We start from the raw sequence: 24140 nt of genomic DNA on the forward strand, positions 1-24140 counted from the left end.
AGCGGTTTAAATTTTTAAAGCGCGTTCAAGTCATTCCTCTCCGCCACTTCTAATTTTTTCTTGTGTACCTTCTCTCCAACAAAAACCTGAATTAAAAAGCAAAATAAAAAATTAATTCGATATTTATTTAAATTTTGTTGTCAATCCCCATCGAAGTCCATCTAGAATTTCTACAACAAAGTAATGTCAATAGTCTCGTATTTCACGAAGTTGCTACACATCGAGCGAAAAAAAAATACGTTACAACCTGACTACACACGATGGAATGTAGAGAATTACGAATAAAATTAACTCAAATTGATAACCTGTCGTTATTTTTATTTTTTTATATTTTATTTATTTTGATGGCCGGTAATTTGATTGGCTTTCTTCTGTGTCACTCTTCGCGTGCAATGTACTGAATAAAATATGATGAGACTTTATTTTTTATTTTTTTTTTCATGAATTTATATGAATATTTAATGAGGTTCAATTATTATTTATTTATTATTTCAGTGTAAAATTCTGTCAATCAAACGTTAATTAAATGGTCGATCTCACACTTTTGAAATTTTTTGATGTACTTTAAGTAGGAGGAAGAGAAAAATGTCTTTTAAAAGTATTTTCTTACAGTTGAATATTTATGAGAAGAATGAAAGAGCAACTCTGACAAATTAAATAAAAATGCCTCATAAATAGTTTTTAATTAAATTGTTTCTTTCTCTTGTTTCTTTCTTTCCAGATTTAGAGAACGTCGTTGAACAAAAACTGCAGCAACTCTCAACGGACCAAAATTAATTGGATTTGTAATGGAGAAATAATTGAAACACGCTCGCACTAAAGAAGAAAGATGTTCTTCAAATAATTGCAACTCGATAATTTTTTTCGTAAAAAAATGAAATCTTTGGTAGTGACTTTTGCGGTGACGTTCATCGTCATCCTCTCACTACTGCCCGCACTCGACGGTTACTTGCTCGTCGTGAACGAGAACACGGAACCAGGCACCGTCATTTTCAATGCATCCGTTTACAAACTCGGCTCCGATCGACATTACAAGATAAATGTCCATCGATCGGCGAACTTTGTGCATCACCTGCTCAAAGTGGACCACAAAGAAGGCACAATTGTGCTGAAAAAGCGAATTTACTGCGACGGCATCTACTATCCGAATCTCTTTACGTTCTACGTTGACTCGACCAGTAATCGGGTACGCAGCATCGGATATTACAGTCTTCCATTGCGGATATTTGTCGCTGGCACGAATTGCAATGACGAACGTAGACAAGAACTGATCGAGGATCGTCATATCGAGGATGATGAATTCGCGGTTGCGGCACGTCATCGACGAACAGCTGACGATGAGCTCGACGAGGAACGTTTGTATGGCGAATATCGTGGAAGTTCCTTAGAACATTATATCCCCGAGTTCCCGTGGCTCGTACATCATCATAATATCTCACGAACAGACATCAGTAACTTTGTCGAAGGCGATGTTTTGTTCGATACAACGGAATCCAATACGGAACGTCATAAAATCCTGAACCGAAAAAGACGCGCTTTGGTTGAATCTTTTGACCAACGAATGCATCGCAAAATTGTCGACGCGAAACAGTGGATTTCCGAGACTTTTGCTTCTTATGCCATTCATTCAACGGACAAATGGAACAAAATTTGCCTGAAAAAATCGCAGTACATCAATAATTTGAATAGTTTCATGCCGAAATCGATCAGCCAATATTGCAGAGTGAATTATTTGGATCTCAGCGATGAAAGGTTCGACATTGAACGGAAATCGGGAGATATGGTTGCCAGCAAGGACATTTGTATCACAGAGCCTATGTGGAAAATAACCGTTACTTATAACGTAAAATGTGACAATCGCATTGATGTAATAGATGCCGATCATCGCTTGAAAATCGTCTATCATCATGAGGAATTTAACGATACGGATATCGCTAAACGTGTCAAAAGGGAGTTGCGGAACCAAAGTCCGTACTTTGAAAAGGCGCTTTATGTTGCTACAGTATTGGAAGAACAACCCACAGGAGCTTCCGTGACAACTGTGAAGGCACGTGACCCAGAAGATTCGCCAGTTGTATACTCAATGGTAAGATTTTTCTCGGTTTTCAATAAAATTCCTTCTAAACTTTGATTTTTTTCATTAGGTTTCTCTCCTGGATTCTCGTTCCCAATCAATGTTCAAAGTGGATTCCCGTACTGGCGTCGTCACTACCTCCCTAAGTCTTGATCGTGAACTCATGGATGTCCATTACTTTAGGGTCGTTGCCACAGACGACTCTTTTCCGCCACGTTCTGGAACCACAACGCTCCAAATTAACGTCTTGGATTGCAACGATCACAGTCCCGTCTTCGAAGCGGAACAATTTGAGACTTCTGTACGTGAAACTGCGACAATTTCTACTCCAGTCATCACTCTTCGTGCTTCCGATCAAGATATGGGCAAAAATGCCGATATCGAATATTCGATTGAGAAAATTGAAGCTGGAAATTCCGAAGAAGGAGAACATCGTGATCTCTCGACACTTTTTAGAATTGATCCAAAATCAGGAGTTATTACAACTCGAGGCTTACTTGACAGAGAAGTTTCGGACTCGTATGTAATTCATGTTGTTGCCACTGACTTGGCGTCTCCACAAAGCGAACGAAAGTCAACAAAAACGACAGTTTTGGTAAAAATCTTGGATGACAACGACAATTATCCGCAATTCAGTGAACGAACGTACACAGTGCAAGTTAGCGAGGATCAATGGGGTGACAATAACATTATTGCCCATATTCAAGCGAAAGATGCTGATTTGGGTAACAATGGAGCTATTCGATATGCGATAATTGGAGGAAACACATTGTCACAATTCACGATAGACTCGATGAGTGGCGATGTAACTCTCGTTAAACCACTTGATTATGAAAATGTGAGAAGTTATCGCCTTGTAATTAGAGCTCAGGATGGCGGAAGTCCTTCGCGCAGTAACACAACGCAACTTTTAGTGAACGTAATTGATGCAAACGATAATGCTCCGAGATTTTACACGACCCAATTTCAAGAAGCCGTGTTGGAAAGTGTTCCTGTCGGTTACAACATTGTTCGTGTTCAAGCTTATGACTCCGATGAAGGACAAAATTCGGAAATAACGTACAGCATACCTGATCGCAAAGATAATTTCCCGCTAGCTGTCGATCCTCGTACTGGTTGGATTCACACAACACGTCCCTTGGATCGAGAAGAGCAATCGAGATTCTCATTCCAAGTCGTTGCCACAGATGGCGGCGTGCCTCCAAAATCCTCAAGTACTTCAGTCGTTGTTACAGTTCAAGATGTCAATGATAACGATCCAATCTTCAGTCCCAAATATTACGAAGCAATTTTGGCAGAAGATCAAGCGCCAGGTACTCCAGTAACGTCTGTAACTGCTACTGACTTGGATGAAGACGCTCGTTTGCATTATGAGATTACTTCGGGTAACACTCGTGGTCGTTTCGCGATAACATCCCAAAATGGCAGAGGACTTATCACCATTGCACAACCCCTGGACTTTAAACAAGAGAAACGTTTCTTGCTCTCAATCACAGCTACAGACTCCGGAGGTCGTTCTGATACAGCGACAGTCAATATAAACATCACTGATGCCAATAATTTCGCACCCACGTTTGAAAATGCTCCGTATTCTGCCTCAGTTAATGAAGATGCTCCTTTAGACACTACAATTCTCGTGGTTTCCGCTACAGATGCCGATGTTGGAGTAAATGCCCAAATTACGTACTTTTTAAATGACGAAACAGCAAATGGTTTGGGTTCAAGTGATCCTTTCACAATTAATCCACAAACTGGTGCCATCACAACAAATGCTCCTCTTGATCGAGAAACAACGAGTGCTTATCTGTTAACTGTTACTGCAAAAGATGGCGGAAATCCATCACTTAGTGATACAACAGAAATTGAAATTTTTGTCACAGATGTCAATGATTCGCCTCCAACATTCAAAGTTCCATTGTATCAAGCCTCAATTTTGGAAGATGCTTTGATTGGAACTTCTGTTGCTCAACTTACCGCTTCTGATGCTGATCAAGGACTAAATGGAAGAATCCGTTACGATTTGAGTCAAAAAGATAAGGAAGACGGTTCATTTGTTGTTGATCCCGCTTCTGGAGTTATTCGCACAAACAAAGCTCTCGATCGTGAAAGTGTTGCTGTTTATCATTTACAAGCACTTGCTATTGACAAAGGAACTCCTCCATTAACGGGAACAATTGAGGTTCAAGTACGCTTGGAAGACATCAATGACTCGCCTCCATCGTTTGAAGCAGAGAAAATAACATTATACGTTGCTGAAAACTCACCTGTTGGCTCTGTTGTTGGTGAAATTTATGCTCACGATCCCGATGAGGGAGTCAATGCTGTTGTTCAGTACACGATTCTCGAATCTGATGACTCAAATCTATTTTCTCTTGTGACAAAACCAGGTTCAGATCGTGCTCAATTACTCACAATGACAGAATTGGATTACGAATCGCCAAGAAAAAGGTTTGAATTGCACGTAAGAGCTGCTAGCCCTCCATTACGAAGTGATGTAATAGTTGAAGTGCTCGTAACGGATGTTAATGACAACGCTCCAATCCTGCGGGACTTCCAAGTGATCTTCAACAACTACAAAGATCGCTTCCCAAGTGGAATAATTGGGCGTGTTCCTGCCTTCGATGCGGATGTAACTGATAAACTTTATTACAAAATCCTCTCCGGAAACAATGCAAACTTGATAAAACTCAATGCAACAACTGGCGGCATCAGTTTAAGCCCACAACTGAATACAAACGTCCCGAAACATGCCACGATGGAGATTTCCGTTACGGATGGCATAAACGAAGTCAAGGCTATTATGCAACTTTCGGTTCGACTCGTGAACGAAGATATGTTGTTCAATTCCGTAACTGTGCGATTAGATGAAATGACGGAAGAGGCATTTTTGTCACCGCTTCTCAACTTTTTCTTGGATGGCTTGGCAGCAATTATCCCATGTCCGAAAGAGAATATTTTCATCTTTTCCATTCAAGATGATGCTGACATTAATTCTCGCATATTGAACGTTAGTTTTAGTGCAAGACGTGCTGATGTCTCGCATGAAGAATATTACTCATCGAACTTCTTGCAAGAACGAGTTTATTTGAATCGTGCCATTTTAGCAAGACTTGCAACAGTTACCGTTCTTCCGTTCGACGACAACATTTGTCTTCTCGAGCCTTGTTTAAATTTCGAAAAATGTTCGTCTGTACTGAAGTTTGGAAATGCTTCTGGATTCATCCACAGTGACACAGTACTCTTCAGACCTATTTATCCTGTCAACAGTTTCGTTTGTTCCTGTCCTGATGGCTTCACCGGCAGCAAAGCACATTATTTGTGTGACACCGAAGTGAATTTGTGTTACTCCAACCCTTGTCAGAACGGAGGAACATGCGTTCGACGTGAAGGAGGTTACACTTGCTTATGTGATCAGAGACACAGTGGCGAAAATTGCGAAAATCCAGCTATTGATACATCAAATTGTCATCCTGAGATCTGCGATGGAGGCTATTCTTGTGTTAGTGGCTTCCATTATCCAGCATATGGAGCTTCATGTCCATTAAAAGCACGTAGTTTTACGAAAAATTCATTCTTGACTTTTGAGAGCTTGAAACAGCGACATCGCTTGAACATTAGACTCAAATTCGCGACAATCCAAGATAACGGGCTACTTCTCTACAACGGCAGATTCAATGACAAACACGATTTTATTGCCCTTGAAATCATCAATGGTCACTTAACGTTCTCATTTTCCTTGGGAGACAAGTTGCAAAGTGTTTCGGTGACACAAAAGCACAAAATCAGTGATGGTCAATGGCATACCGTGCAAGTGGATTATTTCAACAGAACAGCAACTGTCATTGTTGATAATTGCGATACGGCTTTAGCTGTTCCTGGCTATGCGGATTGTGCAAATCAAACGCGTTTGATGCTGGATCGCAAATGTGCCTCATTGACTGAAACTTGTCATCGATTCTTGGATCTCACAGGTCCCTTGCAAATTGGCGGACTTCCTCGCATTCCCGTGCATTTCCAAATCCAATCGCAAGATTATGTGGGATGCATTAGCGACTTGCAAATTGACCAGAAAATGATTGATTTAAATACTTTTGTCGCAGATAACGGAACAATTGCTGGATGTCATCAGAAAGCGTCGTTATGCGAATCGGATCCATGTTACAATGGCGGAACGTGTCACGAAGGCTTTGGCGTTTATCGGTGTGAATGTCCCGAAGGCTTTAGTGGGCATTCGTGTCAAGAAACAGTTCCAACGCCTTATCGCTTTAACGGTGATGGAATTTTGTCATTCAATCCACTTTTACGCCCCATTCAAATTCCATGGTACAACAGCTTGTCAGTTCGAACAATTCAAAAAGACGCCTTTTTGATGCAAGTTCAAATCGGTCAAAATAATTCCGCGACACTTTCGATCCGGAATGGCATGTTATATTACACGTACAATAGTGAACCGATGTTCCTCGCTGGCTCTTATTTGTCCGATGGCGAATGGCATCGTATTGAAGTCAAATGGTTGGGAAATGAAATCCAACTTTCGACAGATTATGGAGAACGACAAGCTTTTGTTTACGCTCCCGATAAGATTCAAGGCGTTTATGTGGGAAAAATCGTAATTGGCGGTATCGACGGTACAATTGGCAATTTAGAGCAGTATGGTTACTTTGAGGGTTGCATCCAAGATATACGAGTTGGAGGCCAACAATCCATCTTACAAAAGCCAACAATACGCGAAAATGTCTTGGATGGTTGTATTTCGCAAGCAGAATGTCCCGATGAATGTCCTCATAACTCGCGATGCGTCACAAGCTGGGATAAAGCGACTTGCGAATGCATTCACGGATTTGTCGGACCAAAATGTGTTCCGGTTTGTACTGTTAAACCATGCGCTGATGCCGGAACTTGTCGCGCCGACTCTTCCGATCCAAAAGGTTATCGCTGTGAATGCAGCAGCGACTATCACAGCGGCGAATATTGCGAAATTTCCGTTGAAAGACCTTGTCCAACGGGATGGTGGGGTGAACGTGAATGCGGCCCATGCAAATGTAACTTGAAACAAGGCTACCATCCAGATTGCGACAAACAAACGGGTCAATGTCGTTGTCGCGACAACCATTATCAACCAGTAAACGAAACTGCTTGTCTGCCATGCGATTGTTACATTATCGGCTCACTTACGGGACAATGCGACAAACTGACAGGACAATGTGATTGTCGTGACGGCGTTATTGGTCGTCGATGTGACTCCTGTTCCAATCCGTATGCCGAAGTAACGCTCACCGGATGCGAAGTTGTCTACGATGCATGTCCGAAATCCTTTGCGGCGGGACTTTGGTGGCCCCGAACGAATTACGGACAATCCGCCATTGAAAATTGCCCGGGACCAGCGAAGGGAAAAGCGATTCGAGTTTGTGAAACTGCAGCTGGAGGCTGGGAAGCTCCTGATTTATACAACTGCACATCACAACCCTTCTTGGAATTACGAAAACAACTTTCAGCAATCGAAAAATTGGAATTAGATATTAACTCGTTTGTCTCAGTTAAAATTGCTTCAGATTTGCAACACGCCACACAAGAAGTTGGCAACGCAAAAGTTGAGGAAACGAAAGCAGCGAAAGATAAATATGCCTTTGAGTCATCTCACTTGATGCGAAATACAATGTGGAGCGAAGATTTCGACGTCAACTACTTAAATGACGAAGTTAAGATCCCACAAAGTCGATTGTATGGCGCTGATATTCTCGTCACAGAAGGACTTTTGCAGGAAATTTTGAATTACGAAATCATGCAAAGTGGTTTGAATCTGTCGCATAGTCAAGATAAATATTTCATCCGCAATATTGTCGAAAGTGCTTCGATTATTTTGGACAAAAAATACCAACCAGAGTGGAAACGATTGTCAGATCTTACCCAACGTGGCTCCGATGATCTCATCGATGCCTTCGGAAAATATCTCACAGTTCTGGCAAGTTATCAACATGACACTTACACCAATCCCTTTGAAATTGTGCATGAAAATATGGCTTTCGGACTCGATGTTGTGACATCTGAATCACTTTTTGGCTATGAACCTCATCAATTGAACGAGTATCATCGACATAGCAAAGGAAATCAATACACGACCGAAAGTGTCATTTTACCCGACACAAGTGCATTTTTAACACATTCCTCTAAACAACGAGTTCCAACAATTGCATTCCCAAAATACAACAATTACATCATGGACAAACGTAAATTCGATAAACACACAAAAGTTCAAATCCCGCTTGATATGTTGGGAATTACGCCACCCGAATCGAACGAAGTGTCGCATGGATCTTCTTCGCGAGCGAAGGATCATCGTGCAATCGTTGGTTATGCTCAGTACAAAGACGCAGGAGTCTTGTTCCCACAAGCTTTTGACGAAACCATCACTCGTCGGTATGGCGTCGATATCGAAGTTGCTACTCCCGTACTGTCTTTGGCGATTTTGGTGCCATCGGATGCCATTAAAAATCCGTCACAAAAGTTCGAACGTATGAGGGAGATGCCAACAACGCCGCCTACGACAACAACAACAACTACAACAACCCAAAAATATCCTCTGGGCATCCAAATTTCAGCTCATGATCATGTCGATACTTTCGGTAGCAGCAGCGAAGAAACAATTGGAACATTTGCGCATCTCGGAGACACGTACGACTTCCCTCCAAACATCGATCGGAAGGCAGATTTACTTGAAAGCACGCGAAAAATCACGAAACGCGACATTTCGAACGACGTGGATCAAATTTCATCGGAATCGCAACCAGTGGTTTACCGTTCCTTAGGATCGCCGTACTTGTCGCAACCGATAAAGCTCCAGATGTGGCTCAATATCGACAAAAATCAGTTCAACTCGAGATCGAATCCGCAATGCGTTCGTTGGAACACTTTTATGAACATGTGGACTCGCATCGGATGTCAAACCCAAACGCCAGATTATGAAAATCTCTCTTACGACGAGCCGATTTTGATTAATTGCACGTGCACGCACATTTCCAGCTACGCCGTTATAGTTGATGTCATCGATCCTGAAGATATTCCCGAGCCATCGTTATTTGTACAAATCACGTCTTATTCGGCGTTTTTGATTTCGCTGCCAATTCTCTTCGGAGTCATCATTGCGTTGGCTTTGCTGAGAGGAATGCAGACAAATTCCAACACAATTCATCAGAATCTCGTTTTTTGTCTGTTTATCGCCGAATTGCTGTTCTTTGTGGGCATGCAAGCAAGAAGGGAGTTGATCGATAACGAATTTAGTTGTAAATTGGTGGCTATTGGGCTGCATTACGCTTGGTTAGCGGCATTTGCGTGGATGACAGTTGATTGTGTGCATTTGTACAGGATGCTGACTGAGATGCGAGACATCAATCATGGACCAATGGGATTCTATTTCACGTTGGGATATGGAGGACCGGCACTTATTTGTGGCTTGTCCGTTGGCGTTCGAGTGCATGAATACGGAAATAATCTATTGTGAGTATTTTTGATAATTTTTTTTGTTTGCCTTATTTTTTCACATTTCTTATCTCATTTTAATTTAAAATTTTATTTTTTTTCGATATCCAATTTTATCGAAAGAATTCGAACGGGAAAAAAATTACATTTTTGGCAGATTTTGGATACGAAATCATGAAAATTTTTAGTTAATTAATTAAAATAATAAAAAATAAATTATATTTTTTTAATTTTTTTTTAAACTTCTTTTTAATGAACTAAGTTTTAGGGTGTTCCAAAACCGTTTTCTGTTTCGCGTTACATGCTTGAAAAAAAAATCCATGGGGGATATAGGAATTTTATATAGATTTTCGTTTTTAATACTATTTAGTATGGAAAAGTAATAAAATTGTTCAATTTTGAGTTATTTTCTATGATATTGTTATAAAATTAGCGTTTTGACTTAATTTTTCTTTTCCAAAAACTATTTTAAAAAATTTTTCTAAAAAAAATAATCTAATCTAAAAAAGTTTTCAAAATGGCTTTGACACAGTTTTTGACACAGTTTTTTATTTAGTTTTTCTCTTGATTTAGTTTTCAAAACAAAACTATGTCAAAGAAAAAAAATTTTTTCAGTTTCAATTTTTTTGCAGTTTTGAGTTTTAAAATGATTAAAAATGATAAATTAGAGCCTTCTGACAGATTTTCATCCATTTGGAGCAAGATTTGACAAAAATGGCTTTGACACAGTTTTTGACACAGTTTTTGATTTAGTTTTTCTCTTGATTTAGTTTTCAAAACAAAACTATGTCAAAGAAAAAAAATTTTTTCAGTTTCAATTTTTTTGCAGTTTTAAGTTATAAAATGATTAAAAATGATAAATTAGAGCCTTCTGACAGATTTTCATCCATTTGGAGCAAGATTTGACAAAAATGGCTTTGACACATTTTTTGATCGTTATTTTTTGTAAAAAAATTAATTTTTGATTTCTTAATCGAAATAACCTCTTAAATAGTGCAAAATGTTAAACTTGTTGAAAAACATTAAAATTTTATTGATAAATTAAAAAAATATTTATCTAGCAAGATTTGAAAAAATGGCTTTGACACATTTTTTGATTTTTCTTTTGTAAAAAAAATCATTTTTCAAAAAATAAAAAATCTTAGTGAAAAAGTATTTAAAAAATTTTTTGTTGTTGAAAAAATGATTAAAATATTGCTAAATATAAAAAACTTGATTTTTAATTTCTTTATATCCCCCATGGTGTTTTTTGATAAAAATGAGGAAACTTTTTTGACGGTTATTACCAAATTTATTTTTTATGAAATTTTTTGTTAAAATTTTTAACTTGAAATACTTTCAGATCAATTTTAAATCATCAAATCTCAATGTAAATACCACAAAAACTACTAAAATATTCATAAAGGGCCTAAATTTGCCAAAATTTTGTCATTTATTTATTTTGCCCCCCCCCCATTTTTAAAAAAATGTTTTGGGACAAAAACATCGGAAAAAATTTGGAACGGCCTTAATTCAAAGTAAAATATAAATTTAACTCAAAATAAAAATTTAAAATTATTAGCTTTTTATTTAAATTATTTTTTTTAAAAATATTATTCAATAAGATTTTTTTTCAATTTATTTTTAATTTTTCTATCTTGATTTCAATTGCTTAAAGTGATAAACTTTGATAATAGGGACAAAAAAAATTAAAATATTTCTTAATTTTTTTCTTTCCAGTTGCTGGTTATCTGTCTATGAAAACGTCGTTTGGTGGCTCGTTGGACCAATTGCTGTCATGTCAGTGTTTAACTTGCTCATCCTCTTCGTCTCCGTCAAAGCTGCTTTCACCCTCAAAGAACACGTGCTTGGATTCGGAAACCTCCGTACTTTACTCTGGCTTTCTGTCGTCTCGTTGCCTCTAATTGGCTTAATGTGGGTTCTTCAAGTCCTCACCGCTTCGGAAAATTCGCAACTTTTGAACATCTTACTGTCCGTTGTCGTCGTAATTCATGCCATTTTCTGCTTGATCGGATATTGCATCATCAACAAGCGCGTTCGTGAGAATTTGCGACACACCGCCCTCAAATGCATGGGACGAAAAGTTCCCTTATTGGAATCTTCTGTCGCGATTAGCAACAGTTCTCAAAACATCGCACCCCGAACGCCTGGATTCTCGGGTTACGAAACGAACAGACGAAATATGGGAATAAGTGCTTCGAGTACGACATCTCGCAGTACCGCAAAAACCAGTTCGAGTCCTTACAGCGACGGACAAATGCGGCATACCTCAACGTCGACCTCAAATTACAATTCTGACACTTATGTGCGTGGATATCAAGCTGCCGGAGGTGCCAGTGGACGTAGTAAGAAGAAGCATCGTGGCGGAAAGGAAAGTGATTCTGACTCGGAACACGATAATCGAAGTTTGGAATTGGCGTCGAGTCATTCTTCCGACGATGAAGAGTCGAAAGTCGGGCGTTCGAGCATCGGAACTGTCACAAATTCGTATCTGCCGAATATTGCGGAGCATGTTGCAACGACGCCGCCTGAATTGAATGTCGTGCAAAGCCCGCAACTCTTCCCGAACATCAAACCCGTCATTTACGGGTCACGTTGGTCTAGTCAAGCGCCGGAATCGTTCCTGCCGGGCCCAAATCCCGGAAGATGGTCCCAAGAAACGACTTCGGACGCCGAAATGCACTCGCAAAAGACAAGTTCGCCCAATCCGCTGCCGAATCCAGATCTCACCGACACGGCTTACCTGCAAAATCGCTTGCACATGCCGCCTTCCTTGCTCGAAAACATCCAAGAGAACTACAATACGAACGGATTGGCATCTCCGCCGCCGCAACAACAACCGCCAATGCAATACGACAACGATCCGCGTTACGATCCGTTGTACGGACGAAAGAAAGATTATCAGGACAACTACAGGGAATACGACGTGAATTATCATCCGACACAAGCAGGTGCCACGGAACGTGCCTACATGTCGGGCAGCGAGCGAGATTATGGAAATACTCACACGATAAATCACATGCAGCAACAACCGCATCCGTATCACAGCCAAACGATCTACGACAAACAGCACATTTACTTGGGCGGCGGCAAAATTAGCTCGCCTTACATGTCAAAAGAGCATTTAATTGCCGAAACGTACAGTCCCCGGGCTCTTCGGAACGAAATGGCGTACAATGAGAATGGACCGCATCACAGTGTGTCGTCATTATTGAAGAATGATTATCACGTAAGTCCCTTTTTTCCGCAAAAAAACTTAAATTTTCTTAAAATTTCTTTAATTTTTTTAGACTCGTCACGTCGATTACCACTCCGATCGCATGTCAGAAGGGTCCGAAGGCAAAAACGGCTATAATTTCCCCTACACTGCCGAAGAAGATCATCTCACGCATCCACATACGATGCCACGTGCATTGCCACATCACATTTCCACCGACATGAATAATCCAATGGGATCGAGAAATGGTTCGAGAACATCGACGCCACCAAATGTGGGCGCAGTGCCATCAATGCAAGCGTTAACGAGCATCGCAGACACAAGCGAGTAAGTATTTTGGATAATTTTAATTTTTTTTTCGTCACTCATCCGTCATTTCACGTCATTTTTCCATCAATTACTCATGTTTCAGGTGGTGTTGGACGAGAATTAATACGAATAATATGTAATTATTTCTCTCATTTCTCTGTTCTCCTTTCTTCTTCCCTTTAAAAAAAAATGTTGAAAAATTTTCCGTTAAAAATTTGACATAAATATTGCTAAATTGGACCAATTCTTAGTTCGGAGGTAAATTAGCATGCTCGCTTGTTTGAGTTTTCAAGAGTTGTTTGGTTGTTTTGTGTTCGCTTTTGAATTTTTTTGTTTGCTTTTCACAACTTTTTGTACAAAAAAGCCCATAAGACTTTTCATGGGAATTTTTTATTTTAGAGTGATGCTTTTTCATGCACTTTTTGTGATTTTTGCACATTTAAAAAAAAAATTTAACTTTTAAATTTTTATTAAAATTAAAATATTTTTTTTTTGTAATTTTTAAGGTTTTAATCATGAATCTTTCCTTTAAAATCTTAAAAAAAAATTTATTAAAAAATATATTTTTTAAATTTTATCTTTCAAAATTTAAATTAATTTGAATTAACGACCTTATTAATATTTTTGAATATTTTCATACGGCAAATAGGTCTGAATTTAATTTTTTAAATTTTTTTAAAATTTAAAAAAAATTCAAAAATTTTAAATTAATTCAAAATTTAAAAAAAAAATAATTTCATTTTTTTAAAAGAAAATTTTTATTCGAGACTTTTTAAGCGCTTTTTGTGATTTTTTAGCATTTTTAATTTAATTTTATTTTATTTTTTCGGGAAACTTTTTTTTAATAAATTAGAAGAAACCTTTTCTATTTTTTTTTAATTTTAAACTTTTTCTCAAAAATTTGTTAAAATTTTTTTTTTTAAATTTTATCTTTCATAATAATAATTTTTTGAGTGTTTTTGTTTAAAAATTTCTTTAATTCAAATTTTAATTATTTTTTTTTCTAAATTTTTTCACAGGAAAGGCATTGACTTGGATGCTGAGACCACCGTTTAGACCTTGTCGTCGACTAATCGAGACAACCAACAGACCAAAATACAATAACTTCACATTTAGGAAAAAAATAAAATAAATTATTTAAAAAAATTGTAATAAATTAAAAATTAGTTTTTAAGAATATTTTTAACATGCTTTAAGATTATAAAACGTAATTAATGTACTTTACAAGAATTGACTGAAATATTTATTTGCCTCAATGTATTTATTAGTTTTTTTTTAACGTAAAATACTTAAAAAGTAAGTTTTATCGAGCTTTGTAAATAATTTTTAAGGCAACTTACGAAAAATATTTAAACAAAAAAAGGAAATTGAACAACAAACAGTACAAAGGTTAAAAACTAGCCTAAAAAATAAATGAAAAATTGCATTTATGACAAAGTTCGCCATTTTAAAATAGAAATTTTTAAACAATTTTAGCTCAAAATCAAGCGTGTTACGAGAAAGTAAAGAAAAAAGTCTGAAGAAATTTTTTGGAAGAGTAGTGTAGAAACAAAAAAAAACCGTAGAGCAGAAGAAAATTAATGGCCAACTTTTTTTAAGAAGAGCTTTTATGAAAAGCCATGCACCAAGGTGCTCAAAAATTCCTTTTTAATAAAAAAAAAAATAAATATAAAAGGTTGAAAAAACAGTAGAAAAAATTTTTAAATGTAAAAATTGGAGCTTTAGTGCCTACGTTTTATTTTTTATATGTAGCTAAATTGTAACGCGAATCGCTTGTTAATCGTAAAAAATTAAGCAAATAAGATGTACAAATTAATTAATTTAAATAGGGTGAATTTTTCGGTTCTAAAATTAATGTAGTGCAATTATTATTTTGTTGTTTGGAATTTCCAATTCGATTTTTACCCTTATAAGATAGTTTATGAACAATTATTTAACATTCCACTAATTTTGAAAATCCAGTGACGAATTTTTTGTGATTTTTTTAAAGTATACATTTAAATGGAGAATGCATCTCATAATTTAATTTAATTATTTAAGTAAGTTAGAATTTAAGTTTTTTGCCATCCTTTGTGAAAAAATATGTATTTTACTCGATTTTAGGTTACAAATATAAGTTTTAACGAAAAAATGTAATATTTAATGAAAAATGAATAAAAATATATTATGAAAATTTTTATGATTTTTAATTTTAATTTTTATTTTTATGACGATTTTTTTTCTTCAAAAATATTAAAATTAAGTAAAATGAAGAAATTGAGGTAAGAATTTTTTCTTTGTTTCATTTAATTAAAAAAAAAAAATTTAGATTAAAAAATAAAATTTTTACCTCTTTTTATACAAACATTTTTTTTTAATTTTTAATTTTTAAAAATGGGGGGGGCAAAAAAAATAAAAAAATTTGAAATACTTTTTTTTCATACAAAATGCCAAATTTTTTAAAAATTTTTGATCGTTAATCAATATTATTGTTGTTTTAAGTTTTTTACATTTATATTTGTGTTTAAAAAATTTATTTAAAAACATTTTAATTATTAATTTTAAAATTTTAAAAAAATGAAAACCATAAAAAAAAACTGTCAAATTTTTTTTGAAAAAAAAAATCAATAATTTTCATGAAAATTATTTTTTAAATAAAATTTTATGACAAAAAACGATTTTGAATACAAAAATTTTTTAAAATTGAATTTTTTTTTTGAAAATTTCTTGGAAAATTATGAAAAACAACCAAAAAACGGTAATTTTTGATGAAATTTTTAACTTTTTTTTTTATTTTGCCCCATTGGATTTTCGAATTTAAAATGGGGCATTGGACAAAACTATTGAGTTTCATTTGGAGCGGCCTTGATTAAAAAAATTAAAATAGGTAGGAAAATAATTTTTAATAATAAATTTTAAACAAATTTTCACCAATTTCTACAAAATTTCTAAAAAATAAAAATATTATTCCAAACTTTAAAATATTCAAAAATAAATAAAAATGGACAAAAAATAATTTTTAAGACATTTTTGGATAAATTCTGAATTCTTTGAAATATTTTCTAAACATTAAAAAAAAACAAAAAAAATATTTTTAAACTTTACCTTTTTCTGTTGTTTTTATTATTTAAATCTAGAGTACAAGTAATCGATCTCTTACTAAATATTTATAATCTGATGTAATTTTCTCTATAATAATATTTTTAGCAATAATATATAATTTTTCTTTGTATTCTCTTTTACTTTCTACAAATTCTAGCTCATTTTACGTTTTTTTTGGAAAAGAAGAAATTTTTAACCACTACAAATTACGAATTAATATTAAATTTCAGGTTTTTTATGTTAAAAAAATTGTTTAAAAGTTTCTTTATGGCTAAGAGTTTAATAAAAACTGGGTTTCCCTTTGTTTGCTTTCTTTCCTACGTTGTCACATGATGTCAAATTATACAAAAAAATACAAACTGGTTGTCTTCGGATTTCTTTTTTTTTACAGGAGCGATTCACACAAGCGAAGAAGTGGGATGACGAAAAAAAAAATGACGACGATACAATCCTATAAATTAATTTTGTGCAAAAAAGAGTGAAGAGGTGGTTTTTCTTTTGTGTTTTTGTTTTTAATTGCCAATCACATGGACTTCCTCTTGTTCTTGTTCTCGTTGACGCACAGCAACTGCCGTCTCCACGAGCAGATATAAACATTTGAAATTGCCATTGTCTTTGCCATCGCGAACGATTCCTGCAAATTTACGAAAAAAAATGTTAAAATTTGAAAATTTACGATAAAATTCGAAAAATTACCTTTAACTTTTACTTGAGTGCCGGCTGGTGTGTACATAACGGATGACGGGGGACTCTGGGCAACTTGCATACGACTAACAGAGACTGTGGAGCGGAAGTAAAAGTTAGAAAAGGTAATTTTTTTCGCAATGAAATTGACTTGTAACTCACCATTTGAGGTACGAACGCCACTTTGACTGATATATTCCGCAATCGGGCTCGTACTTGTCACTGTTTCTTCATTTATTCTACGAAAAATTATAGGAAAATCGTAAATTTTTTATTTTAAAAGGGAAATTTTTTGCAGAAACTCACTCTTCTGGTATATTTTCTTTGTCCGTTGTACTGTATTCAATAACATTATCCCAATCGCCTTCCATGATTTCTTCTTCGATCGCCGCTGGTGAGCATGAACCATCGTACTCGATATCGTTTTCGTCTTCCGATCTATAAAAAAAATAAATTTTAGCAAAAATTTTGATTTTTTAGAGAATTTTGGGCTCACCTGTATATAATGTGGTCATAATTGTCGGCATCTTGTTGCTCAACTTTGATGAGACCCGTTGGCGTTTGCACATATTGGTGTCCTTGTGCTGTTTGAATAATTTCGGGGAATCCGTCTTCAATCACTTCTGTCTCTTCTGTAACTTCTTCAGTGGCGCCCACAATCTAATAAGAGAAAAAAATTAAAATTACGATTTTTTTTCAAAAATTAAGGAGATCCAAATAAAACTCAAAATAAAGGTCTAAAAAAAAAAATAAAAAATTAAACAAAAATAAAATTCTTATTCAACAAGAATTAAAAAAAAATATTTGGAGAGCATATTATTTTTTTTTTAAGAACTACCTAACAAATTTCACTCAAAAAGCAAAATTTTCAATTTTTTAAGTCAATTTTTGATCATTTTTAATTCTAAAATTAAATAATTAAATTTTTTGAAAACAAAATCCTAATTTTTTTTCATACAAAATGCCAAAATTTATACAATTTTTATAATTTTTTATAATTTCTACTTTAAAATTTTTTAATTTAAAAAAAAAAATCAGAATTTATCAAAATAAAAATTAAAGAAAAAAATTTCTTAAAAAACTGTTAAAAAATTTCAAAGAAATAAGTTCAGTAATTTTATGAAAAATATTTTTTGAGAAGAAAATTCATGTAAAATAAAAATTTTTTATAAAAAAATTAAATTTTTACAAAAAAGTTTCTTGAAAAATTATAAAAATAGTTCTTTTTTGGAAATTTTTTGTAATTCGTAAAATGACGTTGTTTAAAAAAACTTACAACTTCTGATCCCAAATTCATCGTGATGTGTTGCGTCGCATTGCCGAGCTCAATTTGCGATTGATTTAGTTTCTTGCCTCGTCGCGAGATCGTGTAGTGCATGGGGTCGTTGCCCTCGCGCCGAATCATCTCGGGCAACGTTCGACGGCGCGCATTGATGAACCAATTGCACACTTGCAGCACCGTGAGGCCCGCTTCCTGCGACAACGTGAGCTTTTCCGCGTCATTCGGATACGCGTTGTACCGATGCTCGTAGAGCCACTTTTTGAGGATTTTCACCGAGTGCTTTGGCAGATTTCCGCGCTTTTTCCGCATCGACGAGTTGCTCAAACTGATGCCGTACGACTCATTTTGACTGCCAACCGAGTCGTTTTTCATGTGATATTTGATGTCTTCCTCCGACATTTGGTCCTCCGTCTCGGAGCCGGACTTGAATTGGTCGCCAGCTGAAAAAATTTTCATTTTTTTCGGTTAATGCGATGACTTTTGACGGGGGAACATGGCCAACTGTGATATTGAATTTCCAACGCAACCCGTAGATACACGACGCAACAACAACAACAACAACAGCCAAACATCACATCAGCCATAGAGCGTTTAATGTCACTTCTGACATATTTCTGAATTTTAGACATTTGATATTTGAGAGTTGTTTGTGATTGTTTTGGCTGTTGTTTTGCACGATTTTCGTGTGTCTGAGGCGCGGTAACTACGGCATTTTGCTGGTTGCCGCACGCAAAACGGCCCCAAAACACCCAGAAAATGGCGTTTCAGCATTTTACGTATGGCATCATAGCGAAGAAAAGACGAAAATTAAAAATTCACCAAAATTCCCGCTTCGCACGGCAAACACTCACCTTCTTGCTGCAGCAGTGTCGTTTGAATTTTTGCCTCGCGCACCATGTCACGTAGCTCGCATTTTATCTCCTGATCCACGGCAGACTCCATTCTGCTTCCCGCAATTTTTTACGAATTTTTCCTCAAATTTTGTTCGATTCTTTCCGTCTCGCGTACGTTCGCACAGACGCCCGTACACCGCTCCGTACGCGTTCCTCTTTTAACGACGCCTTCCAAATGATTGCCACGCCAAATGCGTCGCGTTTTCACGTTTAAATGCCGCAAAATGCGCGAATGCCACTTTTTCTCGCGGAAATTCTCTTATTTTTCGCCTTTGAGACCGATTTTTGTTTGCAATTGCAATTCTGACGTTTGGCTTCTGTTCCTCGGACGTACAGAAAATTCTGGTACGCTGCACGGGATCTGTGGTGAGTCGGCTGAAAATGATAAGAAAAATCGCCTTCTTGCAAATTCAACTTTTGCCCATTGAACATTTGGATTTTGAGCATTTCCGGCGATTGGAGCGCCACCAGAAGTGATCACAATTCGTTACGTCTCACGATGAGGCGTTCAAAAGGGAGAATAACACTACAGCCAGCACGAAGGTACGACGAAACAAGCATGAGAGTTCAAAATCTCGTCAAATTTTGAAGAAAATCAGTGAAAAACGGAGAAAATTTATCAAAATTCGTTTAAATAAAAACCCGGAAAAGTTCAATTTTCATCAAAAACAGGAAATTATCGTGAAATTCTGTGAAAAAGTCAATTTCGGTGAACTTCACGTGGATCAACAACATGCCAGAAGACCACGAAAACACTTCATCCGACGAGGAACAAGAAGTTTCTGACGTTGAAATGAACGAGGAAGTCGCCGATGTCGAAATGGAAGACTCAAATGAAGAAGTTACCGATTCTGAGGACGACGATGAGCAAAAAAAGGAAGCCAACGACGACGAAGAGCAAGAAGAAGAAGCCAACGACAACGATGAGCAAGAAGAAGAAGAGTTGGAAGAGTTGGACGACGAAGAGCAAGAAGAAGAAGAAGCCAACGACGACGAAGACACAAAACCCGACACGGAATCTGTCGTTCATCGCAACATTTACGTCCAATTTCCGCGAAAACGACCAGAAAATGCCGAAACGGAACTCCTCAAAGTCTCCGACAAGATCAAATACATTCGTTTTCCGCGCCAGAAGAAGGCCCGTTTCTGTTACGTGCATTGCGAGACGGAAGCCGATGCCATTGACGTCGAAAAAGTCCTTCGCACCACCGAGGTGTGCGGTTTCAAGGTCTTCGTGAACCGAAAACGCAAAATTGACGACCCCGCATTCCGACAAAAGCTGAAGGAGAAACAGATTGAGAAGAAAATTGCGAAACGCGACGCTAAACGACTAAAAGAGGCACTCAAGAGAAAAGGAAAATCCGGCAAAAAAGCAAAAAGTAACAAAATTGTCGTATCGGGAATACCGGAAGATGTCACAGCGACCAAATTAAAGGAAATTTTCAGCACAAGTGTGGAGTTTCAGTATCGCGAAAAACCGAATAAAGTTGCTTTTGTCACATTTTCGACGCCGGAAGAGGCAACAAAGTTCATCAAAAATCATCCAAAAGTCGGAGAACGAGAATTGGCAATTCGACCAATGTTGGTGGTTAAGAGAAAAAAGAAGCAATTTAAGGGAAAAAAAGAGAAAAAAGCTGAAGAAGAAGTTGTCGAAGAGAAAATTGAAGTAGAAAAAGTGCCCAAGACGAAGAAAAAAGCAAAAGAGCTCCCAAAAGTGGAGAAAAAAGGAAAAGAAATGCCGAAATCCAAGTCAAAAGATAAATTTGTGAAGAAACAAAAGTCGCCAAAGGCAACAAAGACACCGAAAGGCAAAAAAATCAACTATGTCTCGCTGAAAAAAACCCTAGAATAGTTTTTAAATGTAAAAAAAAATTAAAATTATAAAAAAATTCAACGGTTCTTACCTTCCTTTGATTCAAATTCACTTTTTTGAGGTTATTTCGCTGCCTCAGTGCTTTATTGACGTTCGTTTGTTTTGATTCTCAAATTTTAATTCTGCTCAATTTTTCCTAAAAATTTTAATTTTTTATCAAGAATTTAATTTTTTAACGCCCAAAAAATGGTCGTCGCCATCGGTTTCGAGGGCAGTGCCAACAAAATCGGCGTCGGCATTGTTCGCGACGGCGAAATTCTCGCAAATGTTCGTCGCACGTACATCACGCCGCCCGGTTTGGGATTTTTGCCCAAAGAAACGGCGCAACATCATCGCTCCGTCATTTTAGCAATTCTGAAAGAAGCCCTCGAAGCATCTGGGCTCAAGCCGTGCGAAATTGACGTCGTTTGTTACACAAAAGGACCCGGAATGGCGCCTCCGTTGCTGACAGTGGCGATAGTTGCTCGAACCGTCGCTCAATTGTGGAATAAGCCGATTTTGGGCGTGAATCACTGCATCGGGCACATCGAGATGGGTCGACTGGTGACAAAAGCGCGGAATCCGACGGTGCTTTATGTGAGTGGCGGTAATACCCAAGTGATTGCCTACGCCGAGAAGCGATATCAGATTTTCGGGGAGACAATCGACATCGCAGTCGGGAATTGCTTGGATCGATTTGCGCGGATTATTAAATTATCGAACGATCCGAGTCCGGGTTACAATATTGAGCAAATGGCGAAAAAGGGAAAAAAATATCTGCCGTTGCCGTATTGCGTCAAAGGCATGGATGTGAGTTTTTCGGGCATTTTATCCTTCATCGAGAACAAAGTTGAGGGTCATGCGAAGAAACACAAGTCACGCAAAGCCAAAGAACCCGAGGAAACGTACAGCAACGAAGATCTCTGCTTTTCGCTGCAAGAAACGCTCTTCGCCATGTTGGTTGAGACGACGGAACGGGCGATGGCGCATTGTGGCTCGCAAGAAGTCCTGATCGTAGGTGGGGTCGGATGCAACGAACGATTGCAGGAAATGATGGGAATCATGTGCAAAGAGCGAAATGCGACTCTTTTTGCGACAGACGAACGTTTTTGCATCGATAACGGAGTCATGATTGCCCATGCAGGCGCCGAAATGTTCGGAAGTGGCTCACGGATGACTTGGAAGGAAACGACAATCACGCAGCGATATCGAACCGATGAAGTCGAAGTCACTTGGAGAGACGATTGAAAATAAAAAAAAGACCTCAAGTCATAATTATTACTACAGTTTTTTATGATATTTAGCAAAAAAAAAAAATAAAAAAAAAGTAACCGAACGACCACGAAACGATTAAACTTGCATTATAAAGTGTAGAAAAAAGAAAGTTTTTCTGTTCGTGCAAATGCCTTTTCGTTGCGATTTGTTGCATATAAGCATCGTTGGCAGTTTGTTTGCATAAAATTCAACAACAACAACAACAAAGGAACCTGGCTAACGTTTTATTTTCGTTGCAGTTGTTTATTTGTTGCTTAGAGTCGTTGTACCGCGGTGCGGAGAGGCAATATCGTAAAAGTTCTTAAATCATCGAAAAATGCAATAAATAGTACAAAGACTTGATGTGAGGGCAAAATGCTTGGTATGAAAGCGTATTTTGACTTTTTTTTGAAAAAAATCTCTTTCGTGAATAAAAATTCAGAGAATTCATTTTTTACTTTTAAAATAATTAAAAATCAGTTTTAAAAGAAAATTTTAAAAAAATTATTAAAAATTCATTAAATTTTAAAACTTGTAGATTTTAATAAATTATGGCTCTGGATTTGTAAAAAAAATAATTTTGCAACTTTAAAACTTCATTCTACATTTTTTTTTAAATTTTAGCTCTGAAATATGTTTTAACATTTTTATGTTACATTTTTAAATTACAAATTTTCCAAAAATTACAACAATGGGAGCAATTTATAGTAATTTTTCAAAAAATTTCGGAAATTCACTTAAAAAAATCTAAAATTTTTATTTTTATAATATGTAGTTTGACATTTTTGATCAGTTTTCTATAACATTTCTAACAAATTTGACAAAAAAATTAAAAACATAAATAAAAAAATTAAATCATGAATTTTTAAAGTTTCAAAAAATTATCTAATTGATTTTTATTCATTTTTCAAAAAATAAATAAATAAATAAATAATTTATAATAAATAATAAAATAAAAACAATAAAGATAAAAAAAATCAAAGTTATCAATTCTTAGGTCTTAAATAATTAATTTTAATTTAAATTTATTTTTTTCATTAATTAATGTTAATTAAAATTTAATTTTAATATAATACCATTTTAATTTAATTTTTTTTTCAAAGCATTTTTATTTTATTTTTTCAAAAACTTCTCAAAATTTTAACTTTTGAACTAAAATCAGATAAAAATATTTAAATATGTAAAAGACAGAAAATAAACTTTTACAAAATCCCATAAAAAATCTTCAGAATGCATTAAAATTGTAACTCGACCTCCTCTTTTGCTCTTCTATTCAAAATAAAGTAACAACAAAAAGGAACGAACAAGAGTGAAAAAAAAAATGAAGATCAAATCTTTCCTACAGCGCTCGTTGCACATTTCTTGCATTGCGCATTGTTTTGCATTGTCTTACCTTCAAAGCTCATAAAAGCGCGAAAAATGTTTCTAACGGTAATTCCCTTTTTTCCATCTCCTCTACATTTATTTCTTATGTTTTTTTTCGCTGATTGCCTTGAAGGGGTTAAGAAAGTGATATTGAATGCCTATCTATTTAAATTGACGTAATCTATCTATATCTCGCAAATACTCGCACAACACACACAAAATTAATCCCATTATTCATAGTTCTCACAAAAAAAGGTCATTGACACGCGCGTACTTTTTTTCGCCGTATTTCGAGTGTAATCTACAACACACTTGTCTAGTCTACTTACTTGACTTAGACTCTTGCGAGTATATGGGAATTTTTCTTTATTTTTATTTTTTTTTTTGCAAAACTTGTCTCTTTTTCTTTCTTCTTATCATCATCGCGCCCCACACACATGCGAACGCCATCACTCGCAATCGTAGATTTGTAGACTAAAAATAAGCTGACCATTTCTTGCCATTTCTTTCTAAACTACGCAGACAAAGTACGCGAGCGAATCAAAGAAGAAAAAAACCTCTCAAAACATTTTTTAAATTGAATCATTTCTGCTCTTATTATGATGATGATTATTATTTGTATTACAAAATACACATTTTTCATGTTATGTGCG

General features: G+C 36.0%; 4 protein-coding genes across 5 annotated transcripts; 3 read left to right on the forward strand and 1 right to left on the reverse strand.

Moving 5' to 3' along the window:
* Positions 1 to 725: 725 nt before the first annotated feature.
* On the forward strand, positions 726 to 14169 carry LOC134828896 (protocadherin-like wing polarity protein stan). The gene is made up of 6 exons (XM_063841887.1): positions 726 to 2086; positions 2145 to 9568; positions 11270 to 12779; positions 12841 to 13094; positions 13180 to 13212; positions 14096 to 14169. The coding sequence occupies exons 1-6, from the start codon at positions 875 to 877 to the stop codon at positions 14130 to 14132; spliced, it is 10470 nt and encodes a 3489-aa protein (XP_063697957.1). The 5' UTR covers positions 726 to 874; the 3' UTR covers positions 14133 to 14169.
* Positions 14170 to 16346: 2177 nt separating this feature from the next.
* LOC134830474 (uncharacterized) lies at positions 16347 to 19334 on the reverse strand. Of its 2 annotated transcripts, XM_063843974.1 has the most exons (7): positions 18975 to 19334; positions 18118 to 18563; positions 17338 to 17501; positions 17148 to 17279; positions 17004 to 17080; positions 16854 to 16937; positions 16347 to 16791 (listed from the first exon to the last, which is right to left on the reverse strand). In XM_063843974.1, the coding sequence occupies exons 1-7, from the start codon at positions 19063 to 19065 to the stop codon at positions 16670 to 16672; spliced, it is 1116 nt and encodes a 371-aa protein (XP_063700044.1). In that variant the 5' UTR covers positions 19066 to 19334; the 3' UTR covers positions 16347 to 16669. The 2 variants fall into 2 exon arrangements, with proteins under 2 accessions (XP_063700044.1, XP_063700045.1); XM_063843975.1 differs by lacking the exon at positions 16854 to 16937.
* Positions 19335 to 19568: 234 nt separating this feature from the next.
* LOC134830927 (DNA ligase 1-like) lies at positions 19569 to 20888 on the forward strand. The gene has a single exon (XM_063844544.1). It carries the CDS (start codon positions 19750 to 19752, stop codon positions 20866 to 20868), a length of 1119 nt encoding a protein of 372 aa, XP_063700614.1. The 5' UTR covers positions 19569 to 19749; the 3' UTR covers positions 20869 to 20888.
* A 94-nt stretch (positions 20889 to 20982) lies between these two features.
* On the forward strand, positions 20983 to 22648 carry LOC134829668 (tRNA N6-adenosine threonylcarbamoyltransferase). The gene has a single exon (XM_063842873.1). The coding sequence runs from the start codon at positions 21076 to 21078 to the stop codon at positions 22114 to 22116; it is 1041 nt and encodes a 346-aa protein (XP_063698943.1). The 5' UTR covers positions 20983 to 21075; the 3' UTR covers positions 22117 to 22648.
* The last annotated feature ends 1492 nt before the right edge of the window (positions 22649 to 24140 follow it).

This window comes from Culicoides brevitarsis, chromosome 2 (assembly GCF_036172545.1).
Source record: "Culicoides brevitarsis isolate CSIRO-B50_1 chromosome 2, AGI_CSIRO_Cbre_v1, whole genome shotgun sequence".
Taxonomy (NCBI): Eukaryota; Metazoa; Arthropoda; class Insecta; order Diptera; family Ceratopogonidae; genus Culicoides; species Culicoides brevitarsis.

What these genes read in the sequence shown, in the direction of transcription:
- LOC134829668 (XM_063842873.1), top strand. Translation starts at nt 21,076, where the DNA reads ATGGTCGTCGCCATCGGTTTCGAGGGCAGTGCCAACAAAATCGGCGTC.
- LOC134830927 (XM_063844544.1), top strand. Translation starts at nt 19,750, where the DNA reads ATGCCAGAAGACCACGAAAACACTTCATCCGACGAGGAACAAGAAGTT.
- LOC134830474 (XM_063843974.1), bottom strand. Translation starts at nt 19,065, where the DNA reads ATGGAGTCTGCCGTGGATCAGGAGATAAAATGCGAGCTACGTGACATG. An exon ending in GACACTGCTGCAGCAAGAAG is followed by an intron (nt 18,564 to 18,974) that starts GTGAGTGTTTGC and finishes AAATTTTTTCAG; the next exon opens with CTGGCGACCAATTCAAGTCC. An exon ending in AAAGAAAATATACCAGAAGA is followed by an intron (nt 17,081 to 17,147) that starts GTGAGTTTCTGC and finishes AATTTTTCGTAG; the next exon opens with AATAAATGAAGAAACAGTGA.
- LOC134828896 (XM_063841887.1), top strand. Translation starts at nt 875, where the DNA reads ATGAAATCTTTGGTAGTGACTTTTGCGGTGACGTTCATCGTCATCCTC. An exon ending in AGCATCGCAGACACAAGCGA is followed by an intron (nt 13,095 to 13,179) that starts GTAAGTATTTTG and finishes CTCATGTTTCAG; the next exon opens with GTGGTGTTGGACGAGAATTA. An exon ending in AGAATTAATACGAATAATAT is followed by an intron (nt 13,213 to 14,095) that starts GTAATTATTTCT and finishes ATTTTTTCACAG; the next exon opens with GAAAGGCATTGACTTGGATG.